Genomic DNA, 18,223 nt, shown 5'->3' with positions numbered 1-18,223 from the left:
TTATCATTATTAATATAATTTTCATTATTTATATATTTATTTTACAGTTTGCAGGACATTTCTGGCCAAGTTGCTCATAATGTTTTTCACGTTTTTGAAAAGAAAAAAAGGAAACCAGTTTTCTGAGGTTTAAATGTCTAAATTGTAAAATGCGTCTTACAAACGTTACAGCACGAACTAATCCAGGTGTTAAAGGGTTAAGTGCAAAAAACTCAATATTGTAATTTAAGTTTAAATTTTCTGAGATATTTGTATTTTGCTGAGGATAATTTCATTTCATTGTACTTCAGTTCCTCTCTGACTCCTGAGAGCAACTTTAGCTTAAAAACGTGACATTTCATTAATTTCCGGTTTCTTTTATCCACTTACTCCGTTTCCGTCGTCTCCTCCAGCACTTGCAAAATGTGCGGATTTATTTTAATCTCCTGTTCTGCGCAAACAGCCGCGTAAATCTGCGAAATATTTTCTCCCGACATCGTTGTCTCTGCGGAGTTTGAGTTGCTATGGCGACGGGGGAGGGTGGCGTCTCGCGAAGGACAAAAATAGTAAATACAAACAGAAACGTTCAGCAGAAAAAAGTTATTATTTATACATATAATAATAATTCATTTTTTCCAATACAATTTATTTAAAAAATAATAATAATAACATGAGGGAAAATAATATATTATCAACTTTTGTATATTGCACTTAAAATTTTGGCAATAAAGTTTTTACAAATTGCTACTGCCATACTAGAACAGATCATACAAATTAAATGTTTGATAATTCATTTTAAACATGTAAATACACCTTATTTTCCTTCTGCTGGTGTAGTTAAAAATGTTTTTGCTTTTTTAGTAAATAAGAGGTGTTAAATTGAATAATGTGCAAAATTATTTCAGAATAGTTGGTTTCAAAAGATGTGCTAAAAAATAGAGGAATAAATGTTATTAGAGGAAAAACATTGTTATGTATCTGTTATATTTGCAGTAATCTTTTATTTCTCAACATAGTCACTGAAACAAACACACTGATCCCTTTTTGTTTTTCATTTTATTGTCCAGTTGTACAGTTTTTATACAGCAGTGAACTCGTATATGTAACTCACGTTTCTGTACAAGTAACACAGATGTTTTTTTAAAATTAAAAAAGAAAAAAAAAGAAAAACAAATTAAACAGCTACTTGTTGTCGATGGAAATATAACGTTTTTTCAACCTAGAAGCACAAACACTAAAACAGCTGCTTTAAAACAACAAACAGTTTTACAGTGAAACAAAGACCTGGGCTGTGTTTACATGAACGAAGCCAACATCACGCCACTGAAGGTGGAGCATCAGCCATAAAAAATCACATCCGCTCCCACAAACTACGGTTTCTGTTAAAAGACGCCAGAGTCGTTTCTTTACGTGAGATTATTCGTCCAGACAGAACTGCAGCCGCACGAAAATGTTGGTAAATTCAAGTTTTTTTGGTAAAGTGGTGGAGTTTAAGCCGCTGGTGAAGTTTGACACACAGAGCCAAAATGGATGACCACGTTTGTTTTTACACCGGAAGAAGAAATGCAGAGCGGAGAGCGCGTTTCTCTGCGGCGGCGATGCTACGCGCACTCTCAGCGGTTTAAATGCTCCGTCACAGTCTGTGTTACGCGGATAAACGCCTGAAGGTGACCGTGAGACACGGCCTCACTGCTGAGGAGCGTTGTGCTCGCCGTTGTCCACCGTCCTGATGATGACGATCTGCTCCAGGCTCTGGGCGGGGGAGGGCGGCGGCCTCAGCTGCTCCACCAGAGCGTGGAGGGTGTCCGAGTTGATGGTCTGCTCCTGGTCGGTGTCAAAGGTCACCTGGTCGTTGGTTGCGGCGGTGGCGGTGATGGCGGGGTGAGCGGGTTCGGCCTTGAAGTCCTGCATGATGGCGGCGGTGGTGGTGGCGTCGTCTTCAGAGGCGACGACCGCCGACGGGTCCGCGGCTTTGGGGTTTGGGGTGGCTGGTTCAGGGTTGGTTGGCTCGCCTTCGGGGATGGAGGACAGGCCTTTGTTTTCCTCCGTGAGTTTGCTCTGGACAAAAGCCACGGGATGACTGGAGGCCAGGAGGACGACTGCGCGCGCACACACACACACACACACACACACACACACACACACACACACCGAAAAAACAGTTATCAGACATTACAGAGATTTTAAGGTGTCTTACACGGCTGATTTTTGTTGAGACAGAGCAGCTGATGTCACATTTCCCAAATCTTGTAACAGTATTCTTTATACACACACACACACACACACACACACACACACATTGGTCTGTTGACCTATATTATCTCATAAATTAAATATTTGCACACCGCTAAGTTATTATCCACCTGTCGCTGTCAGACAGTGACACAGAATTTCAAAATAAAGGCGAAAGACGGTGATATGGAGCGATCACTTTGCATCGATGATACCGGATCACTGAATCAGCATCCGGATCGATGGATCGTTATGGTCCGATAAAACTGGCACTTTTGAATTTCGCTTTGACACTAAATCTTTTGTGACATACAGAGAAATCTGACTCATGATGCTGACTGACAAAAAGCATCGCACCCAAAATACACATTCATGCAGTAATTTAGCGTCTTTAAAAACGCGTCTAACTTTGAACCGCGTCTGAAAGTCACCTGCTCTGGCTCTCTCCTTGTGTTGCCGCACTTCATCAGCGTGAGCTTTCTCCTGGTGTTTGATCATGTTCTTCACGTTGGCAAACCTGTTTCCACACAGCAGACACTGCACACCTGTGTTCCCCTCTGCACACACACACACACACACACACACACACACACACACACACACACAGCGTTAGCCACATTAAATCTGACTCTCATCTCCTCTGATCAGTCTGACGTTGGATCAGAAAACTCACCTGGGTGAAGTCGCCTCATGTGTTTCTTCAGTTCGGAAGACGTCACAAACTTTGAGTCACATTTCGTCTGTGGACATTTGTACGGGGTCTCACCTGTAACACACACACACACACACACCAATATATTCAGGAGTGTGCGTCAAACAACTGGTCCGAGCCAAAAGACAACAACTTTTGGCTGCTGAAATCCTCGATCTGTCCAAACAGTTTGGAAAGAAACCAGAAAGTTTCTGCAGTTCAGACTCACAAACGAGGGACACACACACACACACACACTCACCTGTGTGTTTTCGTGCGTGCGCGATGAGAGACGAAGAGACGGAGAACGACATGCCGCACAGATCACACTGGTACGGCTTCTCTCCGGTGTGTCGCCGCTTGTGATAGGTCAGCGTGCTGGACTGAGCGAACGCCTGACCGCAGATGTCGCACACGTACGGTTTCTCCCCGCTGTGCAGTCTGTGGAGAGCGCACACACACACACACACACACACACACACACACACTTTAATATTTATCACTGAAAACTGGAGCGAGCTGTGCAAACATTACAAAATCTGTACCAGTTCACGCGTTTTATCTTATTTGTGTAATAAATGGCGTCTGTTGTTTTACAGGTGGCGATGTGTCGGATTATTTTGCCGCAACTACAACAACTACAGGTGAGACTCTCGGGAGCAGCGCTCTGACACGGAGCTGCTGCCGTGCACGTCGCAGTGCACGTACCTGATGTGGATCTTGTAGTTGGACGAGGTAGCGAACTTGAAGCCGCAGCGCTCGCAGGTGTAAGGCTTCTCCTCTCCGTGGTGCATCCGGCGGTGAGCGACCAGCTGACACTTCTGAGCAAAACACTTCTCGCAGTCGGAGCAGTTAAACGGCTTCTCGCCTGCAGACGCCAGAGAGACGGAAAGAAAGTTAAAGAAAACACGCTGATCTTCGTGAGTATTTTTTTCTTCTGAAACTATGATCGTCCTGTTGACATCTGAACGTGTTTCAGGAACTTCAACTTCAACTTTGATGCACTTCTGTGGTGTAAAACATACGGGTTTCAACCAAAATATGAATTTTGAACACTACTGGAAAGCTACAAAAATGAAATAAAATAAAATAAAACAAATACATAAATAATGCATGGGGGAAAGGAAACAGGCAGCTTGGCAAGAAAAGTCTCACAAGTTTTTTCAGTTATTATAATTTTTAAGCAGTTTCCTTGTTTTTTTTTTCTTTATTTTCCAATTCTTTAGATTTTTATTTGATTTTTATTTATTCTTTTTTGGCTAAATTTCAGGTAATTTTCTTGTACATTTTAATTACATTTTTTCTATATTCGGGGTAATTTCTTCTCAAGTCGCTCATTGCCTTCTCTGCGTGTTTTTGTGGAATAAATCGAGCCAGTCTGCTCGGGTCGCTCACCTGTGTGTATCCGCAGGTGTGTTTTCAGCTGCGTCGCCTGTCTGAAGGTTTTGGAGCAGAAGATGCAGACAAACGGCTTCAGCCCCTCGTGGATCTTCTCGTGTCTGCGCAGGCTGCTCACGTCTTTGAACAGTTTGTTGCACTGGGAGCACGACAGCGTCATCTCGTCCATTTCCGACGGATCCTGCTCGCCGGCCTCCAGCGCCATCCCCAAGTCGTCGTATTCGGTCGCCATGATGCCCAGCTCCTCCCGTATCTCCTCCGAGGTCTTCCTCCTGCCCCGCCCGCGGCCTCTCCCTCTGCCTCTCCCCCTCGGCCGGCCTCGCCCTCTCCGTCCCTCTCCGCCGCTCAGGCGTGGTTTCTTGGCCGGAGACTCGTCCTCCTGAGAGGGACTCCATTCGTCGGAGTTGTCCAGGAAGTCCTTCTCGCTGCCGTCAGAATCTTCCCAAAACACTTCCTCACTCTTGAATCCGCCTCGTCCTCGCCCTCGTCCTCTCCCCCGGCCTCTCCCTCTGCCTCTCCCCCTCCCCCTGTAGCTCTGGGTTTTGGGGGTGCCGTCACCCGAGCTGCTCGCCTCCGCCACCTCGCCACCCAAACTCTTGGGCCTCCTGCCCCTCTTCCTCCCCTGTCCTCTTCCGAAGCTCCTCGGCGTGTACTCCTCGTCGCTTTTCTCTTCCACGTCGGCGTCTTTGCCCTCGTCGCCCTGCTCCTTGCCGGCCGCCCCCTCCTCCTGCCACTCCCCCGCCAGGGAGGCGATGGACAGAGGGACAGGTGAGCTGGGGCTGCCCGGGGACGCCGGACTCCGAGGAGACGCGCCGGCTTCCTTGTCCAGCTCCGACTGGGACGTTTCGCTGAGCTCGGACCAGTGGGGCGACTCCTCCAGGAACTTGGTGGCCTCGGATATTCCCAGGAACACGGCGGCTCGACGCACCGCTGCTTGTCTGGTGCTGAAACGACGAAAATTTGAATTGATTACCTTTGATACGGATCGACATGATTATTGTGTTACGTTCAAACGCCTTTTTCAAAAACGTCTAAACACTTAAAACAAGCAAACTGGTTTGATTTCTTTTGAAAACCAGCTGAAAGACAATCAGCAGCTTGGCAAGAAAATGGCACAAAATTTAAAAAAAAGAGACAAAAAGCTGCTGAGAAAATGAACTGAAAATTTGGCTTCTGAAAATTAACAGTTATTAGTAATAATAGTAATAAAATATACGGAAAATGTCCTGAGAACATTTTTATTATTATTATTATTTCTAGTATTATTAAGTACTTGATATTGAGATATTTAGTCTTGTTTTTCACTGAATTTCAGGAATGTTTTCTAACTTTTTTTGTTGTTGACAGAAATAGACAGATGACCATTTTCTTTTCTTTTTTGTGTGTGCTGATTTTCAGGTAATTTTTACTGATTACTTGCTAATTTTGGGTAATTTTCTCGTCAAGTTGCTCGGTACCTCCCGTGTTTTTGAAAGACATTAAGCCAGTTTGCACAGATTTCAAGGAGATACCAAAGTTCAAAACAGTTTCGCTTAATTTCTAATCCGATCTGTGCTGCAGTTTTACCTGCTGAGGTTCATCTGTCCGGTGTAGATGAACTCCAGAAGCTTCTCCAGAGCGTAGCGGCTGACCTTTTCGGGGTCCAGGGTCGTCACGTCCTGACCCTTCTCGGCCTGGGAGGAGAAGTACTTGCTGAAGGCAGCGAGGATGTTGCGGTGAGCTCTGAACTCCACGTCTCTCACCATGATGGTGATGTCACACAGGAAGTCCATCTCCCGCTGCTGATGTAAGCGCTGCAACAGCAGCTTCCCGTGGTTGGTGACGTTCGCCATCTCTGCTGCCGCTGAGCAACGGACGAGACGGTCAACGTTAACGCAGCTGATCAGTAAATACACAGTTATATTCCTCTCTGTGAGATCCTGTCCTCAGGGGGGCGCTGTCACACACTGACTTCAAATGTTAATACTTCAGTTTAAGGAGCGATTAGCTCAAATAAAACACAAATAAATCACATATTTAACATTTTTTTTGATAAAACTTAGCAGGTCACACTCAGACAGTTTCAAAAGACAAACACAATCTTTAATTATTGCTGCTACGAGACATTTAGTGATTTTTTTTGTATTTTGTGATCATTTTAACACATTAAGTCTGAATACATGTGTACTACCAATATTAGTTATCTGCTGCTCTTGCAGTGTCAAAGACGAATGAAAATATATTTTATTTTACTGAGCAGACGACAAACTGAATGTGAGTCAGTCACCCCATTCCCACCAACGTAAGACAAGTTAGATTTAAGACTTTTAAAATGCGACTCAGTATAAAAGTTTTAGACCTCTTTTACAGTAACAAAAACGGAAGAAAAACTGACATTGTTTATGGTTAGGGATAATAATTTTGCTTAGATAATCTAGGAAAGAACAATGTGGGGAGAAGGTAATGAGCAACAAATAAAGAAATTACAAAAAATGAAATAAATAAATGGAAAATTTAAATAAAAATGTACAAGGAGAACCTACAAATCAGTAAAATAATTAAAAATAAATAAATCAAAGAAAAAAGAATAAATTAAAATCAATAAAGGAGAAAACAAAGTTAAAAAAAGGAAATGAACTGGAAAAAGTGAATTAAAATTTTAAAAATGTCTGTAAAATAATTGTAAGTATGTAATTATGATTATTATAAATATACATTTTCCCTATCTTTTAAAAAATAATTTTCTAAATTTATTAATTTCTTGCGATTTGAGGGACATTTCTTACCAAGATGCTCATTGCCTTTTCCCCGTGCTTTTTTTTTTTTTAAAACACACCAATCAGCATGTATGTCCCTCTCCTGAGCCAAAATAAAAAATAAGACCGTCCCCACGGCTTAAAAATGATCTGACATCCCACCTCTGTTTTGCAGCATCCCTCCTCTCTCATAAATAGCAATTTTTAGCAAGTATTTAATTTATTTAATACCTGCAAACCGCTTGTAAATGATATAATGTATTACTCACTAACCTGTTGAAAATCCAAAATCAGGGCTGGAAAACACAAATAAAATATTTAAATTACATTAAAATGATCAAATTAGCCTAAAAGCACTGATATAAAGATAATTTGTAAAGATTTTTAATTAAAGTATTAACTTACTGTCAGAAGTTTGTCCTCTTCACGTCTTTGATTCTTAAAATGAAGAATTCTGTGTCCGAGATCATTAAATGAAAAAAAGAGACGGTTCAGACGTGTAGGAAGAGAAAATATGGGACATAATAGCAGTACAAAAACATGTTAACTATCCATATAAATATGTATCGGCTGCAGTATTAGATTAATAAATAAATATATATATATATATATATAGTATTATACAAAATGTTTTTATTCAGTTTAGAGATATTATGCAGGGGTATTAAAGGCATACAACAAAATACATACGTTTTTCTTTCAAGGTCAAATGTTATTTTAGATTCTGAAAAATTAACCAAAAAACAACAACTTTAGTCATATTATTATTGACAAATCCTACTTGATTCATTTTATTATTATTACTATTATGGCCAAATTTATATTCATTAATACATTCTAGCAAATGTTGTTTTTCCTGCTTTTATCTGTAAAATCACAAACTACATTTACATTTTTGTTCTTTCAGTTTAGACACATTGTGCACGGGTATTAAGGGCGCACAGCAAACACATCAGATGTTTTATTACAGGTTCTTATGTTATTTCAGCTGTTGGATTCTGAAAATTAACCAAAAAACAAAAAAACAAATCAACCCAACTTTGTTCTTGACAAATTCAGCCTCATCCATGTGATTATTATTATGGTCAGATTATATATTCATTAATGCATTCTAGCAAATGCTGTTTTTATTCATAAAATGACAGTTTCTGTTTACGTTTTTGTTATTTTTTAGTTTAAAGACATCGAGCAGGAGTATTATGGACATACAGCAAATACATAACTTGTTTTTTTTTAATGTTATTTTAGCTGTTGGAGTCTGAAAAATATATTTTAAAACGTTTTGTTAATTTATTCTTTACAAATTCTACCCTATTTATTTTTCAATGTCAATTTGTATACATTTATAAATAAAAATATTAACTTAATCTCAGCGGTGTGCCAACTTCTCCTCCTCTTTAAATTGTAGCTTTTTGTGTCCGAGATAATTAAGAATAAAAAACAGAAAACTGAGACGTGTTGGAAGACAAAATACGGGACATAATGGGAGTAGGAAAAAAACGCGTTATTATCTATATAAACACTTATCAGCAGCTATAATTTTCTGAATCAGCAGCGTTGACAGGTAAGATGGAAAAGCAGTTTTGGAAAATAAAAGCTCGCGCCTGCTTCCTGAGCAGGCCTAACGCTCATGCTAATGCTAACAGCCGTGTCGTAGATACGTTTAAAATGACTTCAGGCGGCGGCGTATCGATTCGTGTAGGTTTATTAACACTTTGTGTTCAGAACAAGCCGCCTCGGGAGCTGTTACAGAGTTTAGGTGTGTAAGCAGAGCGGATAAAGCGCGATGCTAACGCTAACGGTTTGTGTAGTGGTAAAAAGCGCGGAAAACATTGTGCTCTTATTTCGAAGGTTCGACGGTTTGTGCCGGTGGTGTCGACGTAAGTTGGCAGAAAATGTTAGAAACGCCTTTTTCAGCGACGACTCGTGCAAACGCGTCGTCAATTGCGATATTTTCCCGGCGCAAATGCACTGTTTTTAATGCAGCACAAAGTAAATAAAAGCAGAAAAGTACCTTCTAATATCCGCGATCTCCAGCCATTATCCCGTGACGTCGGGAATTCTCGCGAGATGTCACCGTACCAAAGATACTCGGTAGGGTCAAGATAAACACCGCCACGCCCCGACGACGGACCAGTGTCAGGTAGGATTACTATCGCAAAAATATAGTATGACTCGCCAAAACAAGAGATTTCCTTTCAATTAATCTACTGATTATTTTTAATTTGGTCTTTTAGACATTATTTGTCTTGAGATAATTAATTCCTCTTGTGATATTTTAGGGCTGTGAAAACACTTTTGATCTTGTACAATTAATACAGCTAACATGAGCATTAAAAGTGATATACATTGATAAATAAATAGGCCTATTTATATATATTTTTTCCCCCCAGTTTAGAGATATTGTGCAGGGGTATTGAAAGCATATATCATATACATTATACATTTTTTTCCTAATGTTAAATGTATTTTTTTTTAAACCAAAAAAAAAATACTACCTGGTGAATTTATTTATTTATTTATTTATTGATAAATATTATTATTTTTAAAGCCTGCTTTTTTTAAAAAAAAAAAAAAAATCACAAACTTTGTTTACATTTTTGTTTTTTCAGTTTAGAGATATTATATAGGGGTATTAAAGGCTTACAATACATCATCATCATCATATGTTTTTCTTTCAAGGTCAAATATTATTTTAGCTGTTGCATCTGAAAATTATCAAAAAACAAACAGAAAAAAGAAAAAACCTTTATTCCTACTTCTACCTGATCCATTATATTATTATTATTACTACTACTACTATTATTATCATTAATTCTAAACTACAGTTAGTACTTGTACAAGTACTTGTAATTTACTTTTCATAGGTATTCCCATTTGATGCACTTTTAAGCCAGTATTGTGGCCTACTTTTAAATCTGTTACATTAATTTTCCCAAATTATAATTTTGCAGATTTTTGATTATTAATACAAAACATAAAACAACTAATAAATTGTCATGAAATATCAAATAGAAATCTACCACGCAGGATATGAAGATAGCTCCACCTTTAGTTAAAGTTAGTTAACATTAAAGTGCAATTCTGATATAATACAATAATATATAATCAGTCTGAAATGAGACATTCTGCATTGCTTTTGGTACTTTTATTATATTCTAATGCTTAGAATTTAGTATTTTCACTTCAGATTCTGAATGCGCGATTTTTACTGTTGTCGTAGTATTACTACTTTTATTTATAAGTAAAAGACCTTCGTCCATTGCTGTGAAATACTGTGTTAAAGAGTGTTTTTCTGTCTGGCCACAAGATGAATCTAATTTTATGACCCTAACAGCATTTTACAGTAAACTCTTCCTCTGTGGTGCTCGGCACTCTCAGAGTGATTTAAAATCTCACAGGTGGAGTTTAATGGGAGATAAGTGAGCTGAATATTGTATGAAAAACACCTTCAGATTCCCTTTTTATTCCCTCGCCCAAAGGCTTTCTCCTCTTATTATCCTGCTCTCAAATTACCATCAACGTTATATTTTTCAACATTTGACTTAGAGTTTTCTGATGTTTTCAACTTCATTTTTAAAATTATTTTATTCATTTTTATTACTATTATTATCAATAGCTGCAATTATTAATGTTATTTATTGTAATTCATTATATACAACAAAACAGAGCAGCTGCAAATTAGCAAGAAACTGATAAAAGATTACAAGAAAATTACCAAAAATTAGAAAAACAAAGAAAAAAAACAGTTAATTACCTGAAAAAGTGCTAAAACAAAACAACAAATATGAATAATAAATACATGTATTTCTATAATTTCCTATCCATTCTACATTTCTATGATTTTAGGACCCTTTGAGGATTTAGGACTAGGATTTGAAGATGTTTACAGGAGTTTGGGACGTTTAAAAGGAGTTGGACGATTTGAAGATGTTTTAAGGATTTTAGGACATTTCTAAGATTTTAGGATGTTTCTAGGACATTTGTAGGATTTTAAGACATTTTGAGGATTTTAGGTGTTTTGTGGATTTTACCACATTCCTAAGATTTTAGGACATTTGTCATGTTTAAGAATATTTCTATGATTTGAGGACATTTCAAGGATTTTTGGGTGTTTTTAGTCTTTTGGGACATTGTTAGGATTTCAGGCTATTTCCGGGATTTTAGGACGTTTCCCAGATTTTTGCATGTTTCAATGATTTTAGGATATCAGGAGTTTGGGATCTCTGTCAGGCAGGCCATTGGCATTTATTTATTTTACTTTGTTTTTTTGCAGGTACATTGATTTTGTGCTTGAGATCATGACTTCTGCAAAAGAAAAGACAACACACCACCAGCAGTAAAAATGTGTTTGCATTATTTTGCGGTGAAAATATTATCGGTGACTGTAACGTCTCAGCTCTGAGCTGCTGAAAATGCAAATGAGAATCTGAGGACCTGAAAATGAGATTAGAGAGACGTACATTTTAGCAGCTGGTTCAGGATCAGTCTAACACACCACGGGTTTGTTATATGTGATCAGCTGAGCGGAGGAATTACTGCTGCGTTTTTAATTCACTCTGACACCTTTGTCCCTGCTGTGTGTGTGTGTGTGTGTGTGTGTGTGTGTGGGAGGATAATGTGTGTCAGATGGGTCTGAGTGTGTGTGTGTGTGTGTGTGTGTGTGTGAGACTGGAGAGAGACAGAGTGTTTGTTGAAGTGATAACAGGGTAACAGCAGCTTTAACCGCTCTCCTCAGTGATAACAGCAGCAGGAGGAGGCCGATGCTGCTGATGTGGCTCAAAGACGCACATCTGTCTCTGCAGTAACCAGCATCTCACAAGGCTGTGAGCTCATGCAAGCTTTCATCGATAATTACAATTATACTGTTTGTTTACCACCAGACCAGTGCTGGAAGAAGTACTCAGATCCTAAAGTAAAAGTAGAAATACCACAGTCTAAAAATACACTAAAAATACTCATTTACAAGTAAGAATCCTTAAATGTTAACTTAACTACAGAAATATTATTGTAAATATTATAAATATTATTAATATTATGTTGTAGCCCAATCACTATAAAAATTTAATTTAATTTAATTTAATTTAACACTATAAAAATTTAATTTAATTTAATTTAATTTAATTTAATTTAATTTAATTTAATTTTAATGAGATGTCTGAGAAATTTTAGAGTGCTGTGTTAAAAAAGTTTTAAAAAATCACTAAAAATCTTCTTTTTTTTTTTTTTTAACAAAGATGACCTTTTTTGGCAAATAATACCTGGTTTATGACGACAAAATTCTGACAGAAAATGCAGCGAAGGCTCTGTAAAACTTTTGTGGCAGTATTGCCACCAGGAAAATAGTGACACGTCGCTGAAAAAACACTAAAAAAAACAAAAACGCCCATGTTTAGTGCTTTAAAACAGCAATGGCTTGCTTATAGTTCCCGTAAGTGTTTTCAATTCATTAGCACATCCACAGCTGCCGTTTGGCACTAATGCTCCTCTTTGGTCTGAAAAAGCTCCCGTGGATGTGCTAATAAAGTGCACTTAAGGGAGTGACAGTGTGCAGACCCTTCTTCATGTTGTTTATCACTCTTTCCTCGTTCCAGCAGATGTTTTTCGGATGTGCATGACCTCTATGCTTTCTCACTGATCTGCAGCTCGGCAGGCGTCTCTCCTTCGTGTCGCACCAGCGTCTCCACAGTCTGTCAAAGTCTTACATTTTTACAGAAAATTACATTATTCTGTTTTTATTGCTAACAAATACATGTAAGAGCTTTTTTTTGTGTTCATGCAGTAAAAAGTACATTTCCTCCTGAGATAGTAAAACTCAAGTGAAGTGCAAGTACTTCAAAGTTGAACTGAAGTATTTAAGTGGATGCACTTTCAAACCACATGATCTTCATCAGCAGGAGGATTATGAAATATGTTCAGTGTTTTCAGGCCTAAATTTGAACATCTACATTTCCATGACAACTGAGCAAAATCCAGCTGCAGACAAACGTCGTGATGTGATCAGAAGCTTGAAAACAGATGCTTCATGTTCATTTTACGCTCTGAATCATTCGTTTTCGTGCAGCGTTACTCAAACCTGCTCTGCTGCACCAACAGACATTTTTCACAGCAGACATTTTGACCCGTCACAGTAACTGTGGCTCCGTTCCAGCAATTACTGCAATGCAATTTAGACATAAATAATCCGAAACACATTTATTGTCAAGCAGCTTTGCACATAGAAGGAGTTTTTCCTGGTGTTTTGGTGCGTGAAGATAAACAGTGAAAAAGTAAAACAGCAAATATGAGAAAATATAAGAAAAGTATGTGAATATGTGCAAAATGTTACAGTTGCAGCATGTTTCTCAGATTTTAGGACATTTCCAGGATTTTAAGATTTTTCTAGGATTTAAGAACATTTCTAGGATCTTAGGACGATTCATCGGGCGTTTCTAGGATTTTAGGAAATTTCTTGGAACCTGGGACATTTCTAGGATTTCAAGACATATCTAAGATTTTAGCACATTTCTAGGATTTTCTGACATTTTTAGGATTACAAGAGGTTTCTTGGATTTGAGGACATTTCTAGGACTTTGGAACATTTCCAGGATTATTGTATGTTCCTAGGAATTTAGACCTTTTCCTGGATTTTAGGACATGTCCAGGACTTTTCTAGAATTCTAGGACATTTCTAAGAGTTCAGGACATATCTTGGATTTTAGGACCCTTTTGGATTTTAGGATGTTTGTAGGATTTTAGGACATTTCTAGGACTTAAGAACATTTCCAGGATCGCAGGACATTTCTAGATTTTAAGGCCTTTTCCTAGATTCCAGGACATTTTTTAGGATTTCAGAGATTATGCACTCTGGCACCTTATGTATACTTACAGTACAAAAACAATTCCCAGTGTGAATCACTTTATTTTTATCATGAATTAGAAAATGGTTTGGGGGCCACCTGGCACCCTATCAGGGCCCAGAAATTTACCCACAGGCTGTAAATTGAATATCACTGCACTGCACATTTCCCCATCCCATAATCTCTCTGCATGCATGCAGTTTGGAAACCACTCAGGAGTTTGCAACATTTAACTATGCAACAAAATGAACAAAATGATGTTGAAACAGTCTCTGATTATTTCTTTGGAAGCACCATGAAAAAATTTGATTTCCTGTTACAGTGGAAGTTTGATAAAACTCCCACATCTGGAAGGGTTTAACTGAAACGAGGTTGTTGGAGTAACTCTGAGTAACTCTCATGCAGCGTCTTCCTTCCTCCCTGACACACTTAGTTTCCACCCTCCCTCTCTCCCACATAAACACAGAGCTCCTGACACATTGATTATGTGCTTGAGCTGATTGCAGATGTCAGCTCTGCAGAGAGACGGAGGCTGGTGTGTGTTCATGCATGAAGCCGCAGACTGCCAAGAGTCTTACATCAAAAATAAAACCACAAATCTTTGCAATATTCTTTTAACACTCCTGCAGGCACTCAAAGTTTGTCAGTAACTTCACTGTGTTTCCTGTCTTCCCGTGTGTGGTATTTGTGTGATTTTAATGTTATATATTATGCATGATATCTGTGTTAACCTCTTACAGGTGAACTATATCTCCCTTGTGTGCAGAGGAGGTTTGCAGGCGTGGTTTTAACAGAGGAAACCACGGGCTGTGGTCAGCTGCAGCAAATTAGAGAAGAAAAAAGCAAGTGCATCCGGAAGAGAGGCGATTCACCCTTCAAAATAAACATGGTAATCCTGTAAAATTCAAATAAAATGGTACATTGATTTCTAAATAATAATAATAATATATTATATTTGTAGAGGGCTTCTCAAGAAACTCAAAGACACTTTACAGAAGTAAAAATAATCATAGAATAAAATCCATGATAAAATATATGTAATAAAATACACACAATATTACAATTCTAATTGTTCTAATCATCATTTCTTTTTGGTTGCATATTAATATATGGGATATAGTTATAGTTAACAGACATTTAAACAAACTCACAGTGTCAATAATATTGACAGAAATTGAGTAAATTTAGCTTATTTAGTAAATTTCCTCACTATCACATGTACATTTTTGCTAAAACGTCGTCAATTTATGCCGATGTCTTTTGCCTGGATGAATATGAAAATCTTGAGTTGTGCTTCAGGAAGGAAACCTTTTTTAATTTAGTTTAAGACAGAAATGTAAAATAGTTTGTAGTCTTTTTAAAGAAATGAAATGAAGTATTTGACTGCTGCAACTGCAGTTTTGGTGTCTTGTAAGCCCACGAGGATTGGGCACATTGTGTGCATAACATGAAAATTGATTTAATTCAATTAAAATTTTATTTAAAAGGGATATATGCATAGCATATTCATGATCATCAGTATAACATACAAATGCAAACATACTGTAGTTAGCAGGACTGCTAATTTACATCTGTAGCCCCTCTGCAGGTAACAGATAAAAGAAATAAGGAAACAAAGAAAAAGAAGACAAAACAAAACAAAAGTGCATTTAATGCATCACTGTAAACTTATGGCATAACATGCATGATGCAACGTGTGTATGTGCAGAATGTAGCATTCAACATGTGTTGTTTGCACACATATTGCTGTTATAATAGTCTGTAATTATCACGTGTAAAATGTCAGGACCTGTGAGATTAATGTGAAAAATCCAACCTTCTGATCCCTGACACTACTGAGGAGTTTTATTTTGAAATCAGGGCCACCGGAAGTCGTGTAGTTATTGATTGTTGCTGTGATTACAGATCTGCTGGATTTGGTCACCGGCTCGCGGCGCCTCTGCTCACTCAAACCAGCAGCAGCAGGAGCAGCAGCTGTCTCTTCAGGTCACATCAGGAGGTAAGACAGAAAAACATCTTTTCACCTCCTTTAGGAGTCTCTCAGCGCCGTTAACCCCTTCAGTGACGCCGCGTGTGTGTCTCTGTGTGTGTTTTTGGAGATTTAACCCCCTCTGTGTTTGGTGAAGTTTGCTCTTGCTGTGGCAGCGCAGGTGCGTAAATGCGTAATTTGTGGTCAATTGCGCGTAAAAGTTAGCGTCGTTGCTGGAGACGCGCTGTTCGTGTGAAGGGGTCTATTTTGGCATGTGAAGGCATCCGTCCTCTGCAGTGGTCTCGAGGAGCATCCTGGTGTCTCGGTGTGTGTGTGTGTGTGTGTGTGTGTGTGTGTGTATTGCGGTGGTCATATCAGCCATGCGTTACGGTGTGTGTCTGTGTGTGCGTGTGTGTGTGTGGGGTGAATCTCTGGCCCAGAGGCACAGTCCCGGAGGCGGATCGGAACGGGTCCGACCTGAACTGATGTGTGTGTCGCTCTGCTGGTCTGTCATCGCTTCTTCCTCATTTTCACTCCTCGATAGATCAGAAACAAAACCACTTCCTCGATATGAGCCAGCAGCTCACACCCCCTCCACCAGCAGCTCCACAGAGCCGCTGATCAAACCCACATCAGAGCCGACGGACGGTTTATATTTAAAGGTGATTCTGCTGCTTGATTTCTATCTTTATTTCTATCTGAAAACGATCACTGCCTTTATCTGCTCAGCTGTTTTCTTACACTGAGTTCAAGAGTAACTTTGGTATTTTTAAGGGATCTAATTTTCACATGATTTTGTGTATAAGTGACTCATTGGGACAACAATCCCTGAAACCAGTCCAGTATTGAGTGATTGTGGTGCAGAAGTGGAACAGGCTCTAATGTAAGCACTTGGGGCATTTCTGCATTGACTGTATGTACATTAAAAACGTTTGTTTTCGCCACTGACTGACCTGAAATCCCAGAAATGTCCTAAAACCTGAGAAACATCCGAAAATCCTAGAAATGTCCTAAATCCTAGACATGTCCTTGAACGCTAGAAACATCTTAAAATCCGAGAAACATTCTAAAATCTGAGAAATGTCCTAAAATCCTAGAAATGTTCGAAATCCAAGAGGCATCCTGAAATCTGAGAAGTGTCTTAACAATGTCCTCAAATGCCCCATAATCCTAAGAATGTCCTAAATCCCAGAAACAATCTTAAATCCTTGAAACATGCTTAAATTTTGGAAATGCCCTAAAATTAAAGAAACCTGATAAAATCTGAGAATGTTCTAAAATCCGAGAAACGACCTTAAATCCAAGAAATGTCCTAAAAACTGAGATATGTCCTGAAGTCCTAGAAACATTTATAAATCTTAGAAATGTCTTTAAATCCAACAAATGTCTTAAAATCAGAGAAACTTCCTAAAATCCTACAAATGTCCTTAAATCTAAGAATTGTTCTCAGATCCTACAAATGTTATAAAATCCTAGAAATGTCCTGAAATTAGAGAAAAACACCCTGTGATGCCTCAAAGTCCTCGAATGTCCCTAAAATCCTGTCAGACTGAGCCTGTCAGTGACAAAAACAAACGTTTTTATGGGATGTAAACTGACGCTGCACCGCTGCCTGCAGCGGTTACATTGCAGCCCGTTTTGCGGCTGCAGCAGTTTTTCTGAATCCTGGACCAGTTCGAGTCATTTAAACACAAACATGTTGGACAACAGGGTGAAAAATACTGACGTTACCCTTTAAATGTTTCCGTCCTCTCTGAAGTGGATCTGCAGTCGCTGAGATTTCTGACACGTATGATTCGTCACCTCTGTGGGTCACCGCGGCACACATCACAGGACAACCGCTGCAGCACGAGCTGGAAAATCCTCCGAGTGAGAAACACAAAGTGCTTTTAATGTTTCGTCTGCGGTCACTGAGGAAAAGAAAACTGAGGCCTTAACTTAAACTGGACATAATAAAAGGTCATAAAACAGGATTTAATGCTTTCATTGCAGTAGATTTTAGCTGTTTGTACCTACAGTCTGGAACATTTCAGCACATTTCATGAATAAAAACACTTAAAATTCAGAATCTAGAGTAAAAAAATGTGTATTTTAGTTATTTTGTCTTTGCTGCAGGGTTGCAATGGTTTATTTTTCATGTTATAATTTGTTTTTTAACTGATGGCTGTTTTATCTTGTCTAAGCCTGCAGTCTCAACTGTTTTTTTTCCCCACAAATGTCCCAAAATCTAAGAAACACCCTAAAATCCTGAAAACGACCTAAAATCCTATAAACGTCCTAAAATCTTATAAACGTCCTAAAATCCCGAAAACGTCCTAAAATCCTGGAAACAACCTAAAATCCTATAAACGTCCTAAAATCCTATAAACGTCCTAAAATC

At 38.7% G+C, this 18,223-nt stretch overlaps 1 protein-coding gene across 4 annotated transcripts; it reads right to left on the bottom strand.

The window, feature by feature from the left end:
• Window positions 1-1,016: 1,016 nt before the first annotated feature.
• mynn (myoneurin) lies at window positions 1,017-9,097 on the bottom strand. Of its 4 annotated transcripts, none has more exons than XM_042510795.1 (10): window positions 9,050-9,097; window positions 7,441-7,489; window positions 7,309-7,331; window positions 5,867-6,143; window positions 4,298-5,244; window positions 3,611-3,770; window positions 3,165-3,343; window positions 2,885-2,977; window positions 2,643-2,768; window positions 1,017-2,078 (listed from the first exon to the last, which is right to left on the bottom strand). In XM_042510795.1, exons 4-10 carry the CDS (start codon window positions 6,130-6,132, stop codon window positions 1,666-1,668), a joined length of 2,184 nt encoding a protein of 727 aa, XP_042366729.1. In that variant the 5' UTR covers window positions 6,133-6,143; window positions 7,309-7,331; window positions 7,441-7,489; window positions 9,050-9,097; the 3' UTR covers window positions 1,017-1,665. The 4 variants fall into 4 exon arrangements, with proteins under 4 accessions (XP_042366729.1, XP_042366730.1, XP_042366731.1 ...); XM_042510796.1 differs by lacking the exon at window positions 9,050-9,097 and adding an exon at window positions 8,399-8,491; XM_042510797.1 differs by lacking the exon at window positions 7,309-7,331.
• Between the last annotated feature and the right edge of the window lie 9,126 nt (window positions 9,098-18,223).

The sequence above is a fragment of the Plectropomus leopardus genome, chromosome 21 (genome assembly GCF_008729295.1).
Source record: "Plectropomus leopardus isolate mb chromosome 21, YSFRI_Pleo_2.0, whole genome shotgun sequence".
In the NCBI taxonomy this organism is placed as follows: domain Eukaryota; kingdom Metazoa; phylum Chordata; class Actinopteri; order Perciformes; family Serranidae; genus Plectropomus; species Plectropomus leopardus.
The sequence above is the reverse complement of the archived record's forward strand: the minus strand, read 5'-3'. Positions and strand labels throughout refer to the sequence as shown.

Bases quoted from the DNA above. Each gene is read 5' to 3' on its own strand.
- mynn (XM_042510795.1), bottom strand. From the start codon at position 6,132: ATGGCGAACGTCACCAACCACGGGAAGCTGCTGTTGCAGCGCTTACAT. The intron at 2,978-3,164 runs GTGAGTGTGTGT...TGTGTGTTACAG, and splicing joins GCACGCACGAAAACACACAG to GTGAGACCCCGTACAAATGT. The intron at 2,769-2,884 runs GTGAGTTTTCTG...GTGTGTGTGCAG, and splicing joins CATGAGGCGACTTCACCCAG to AGGGGAACACAGGTGTGCAG.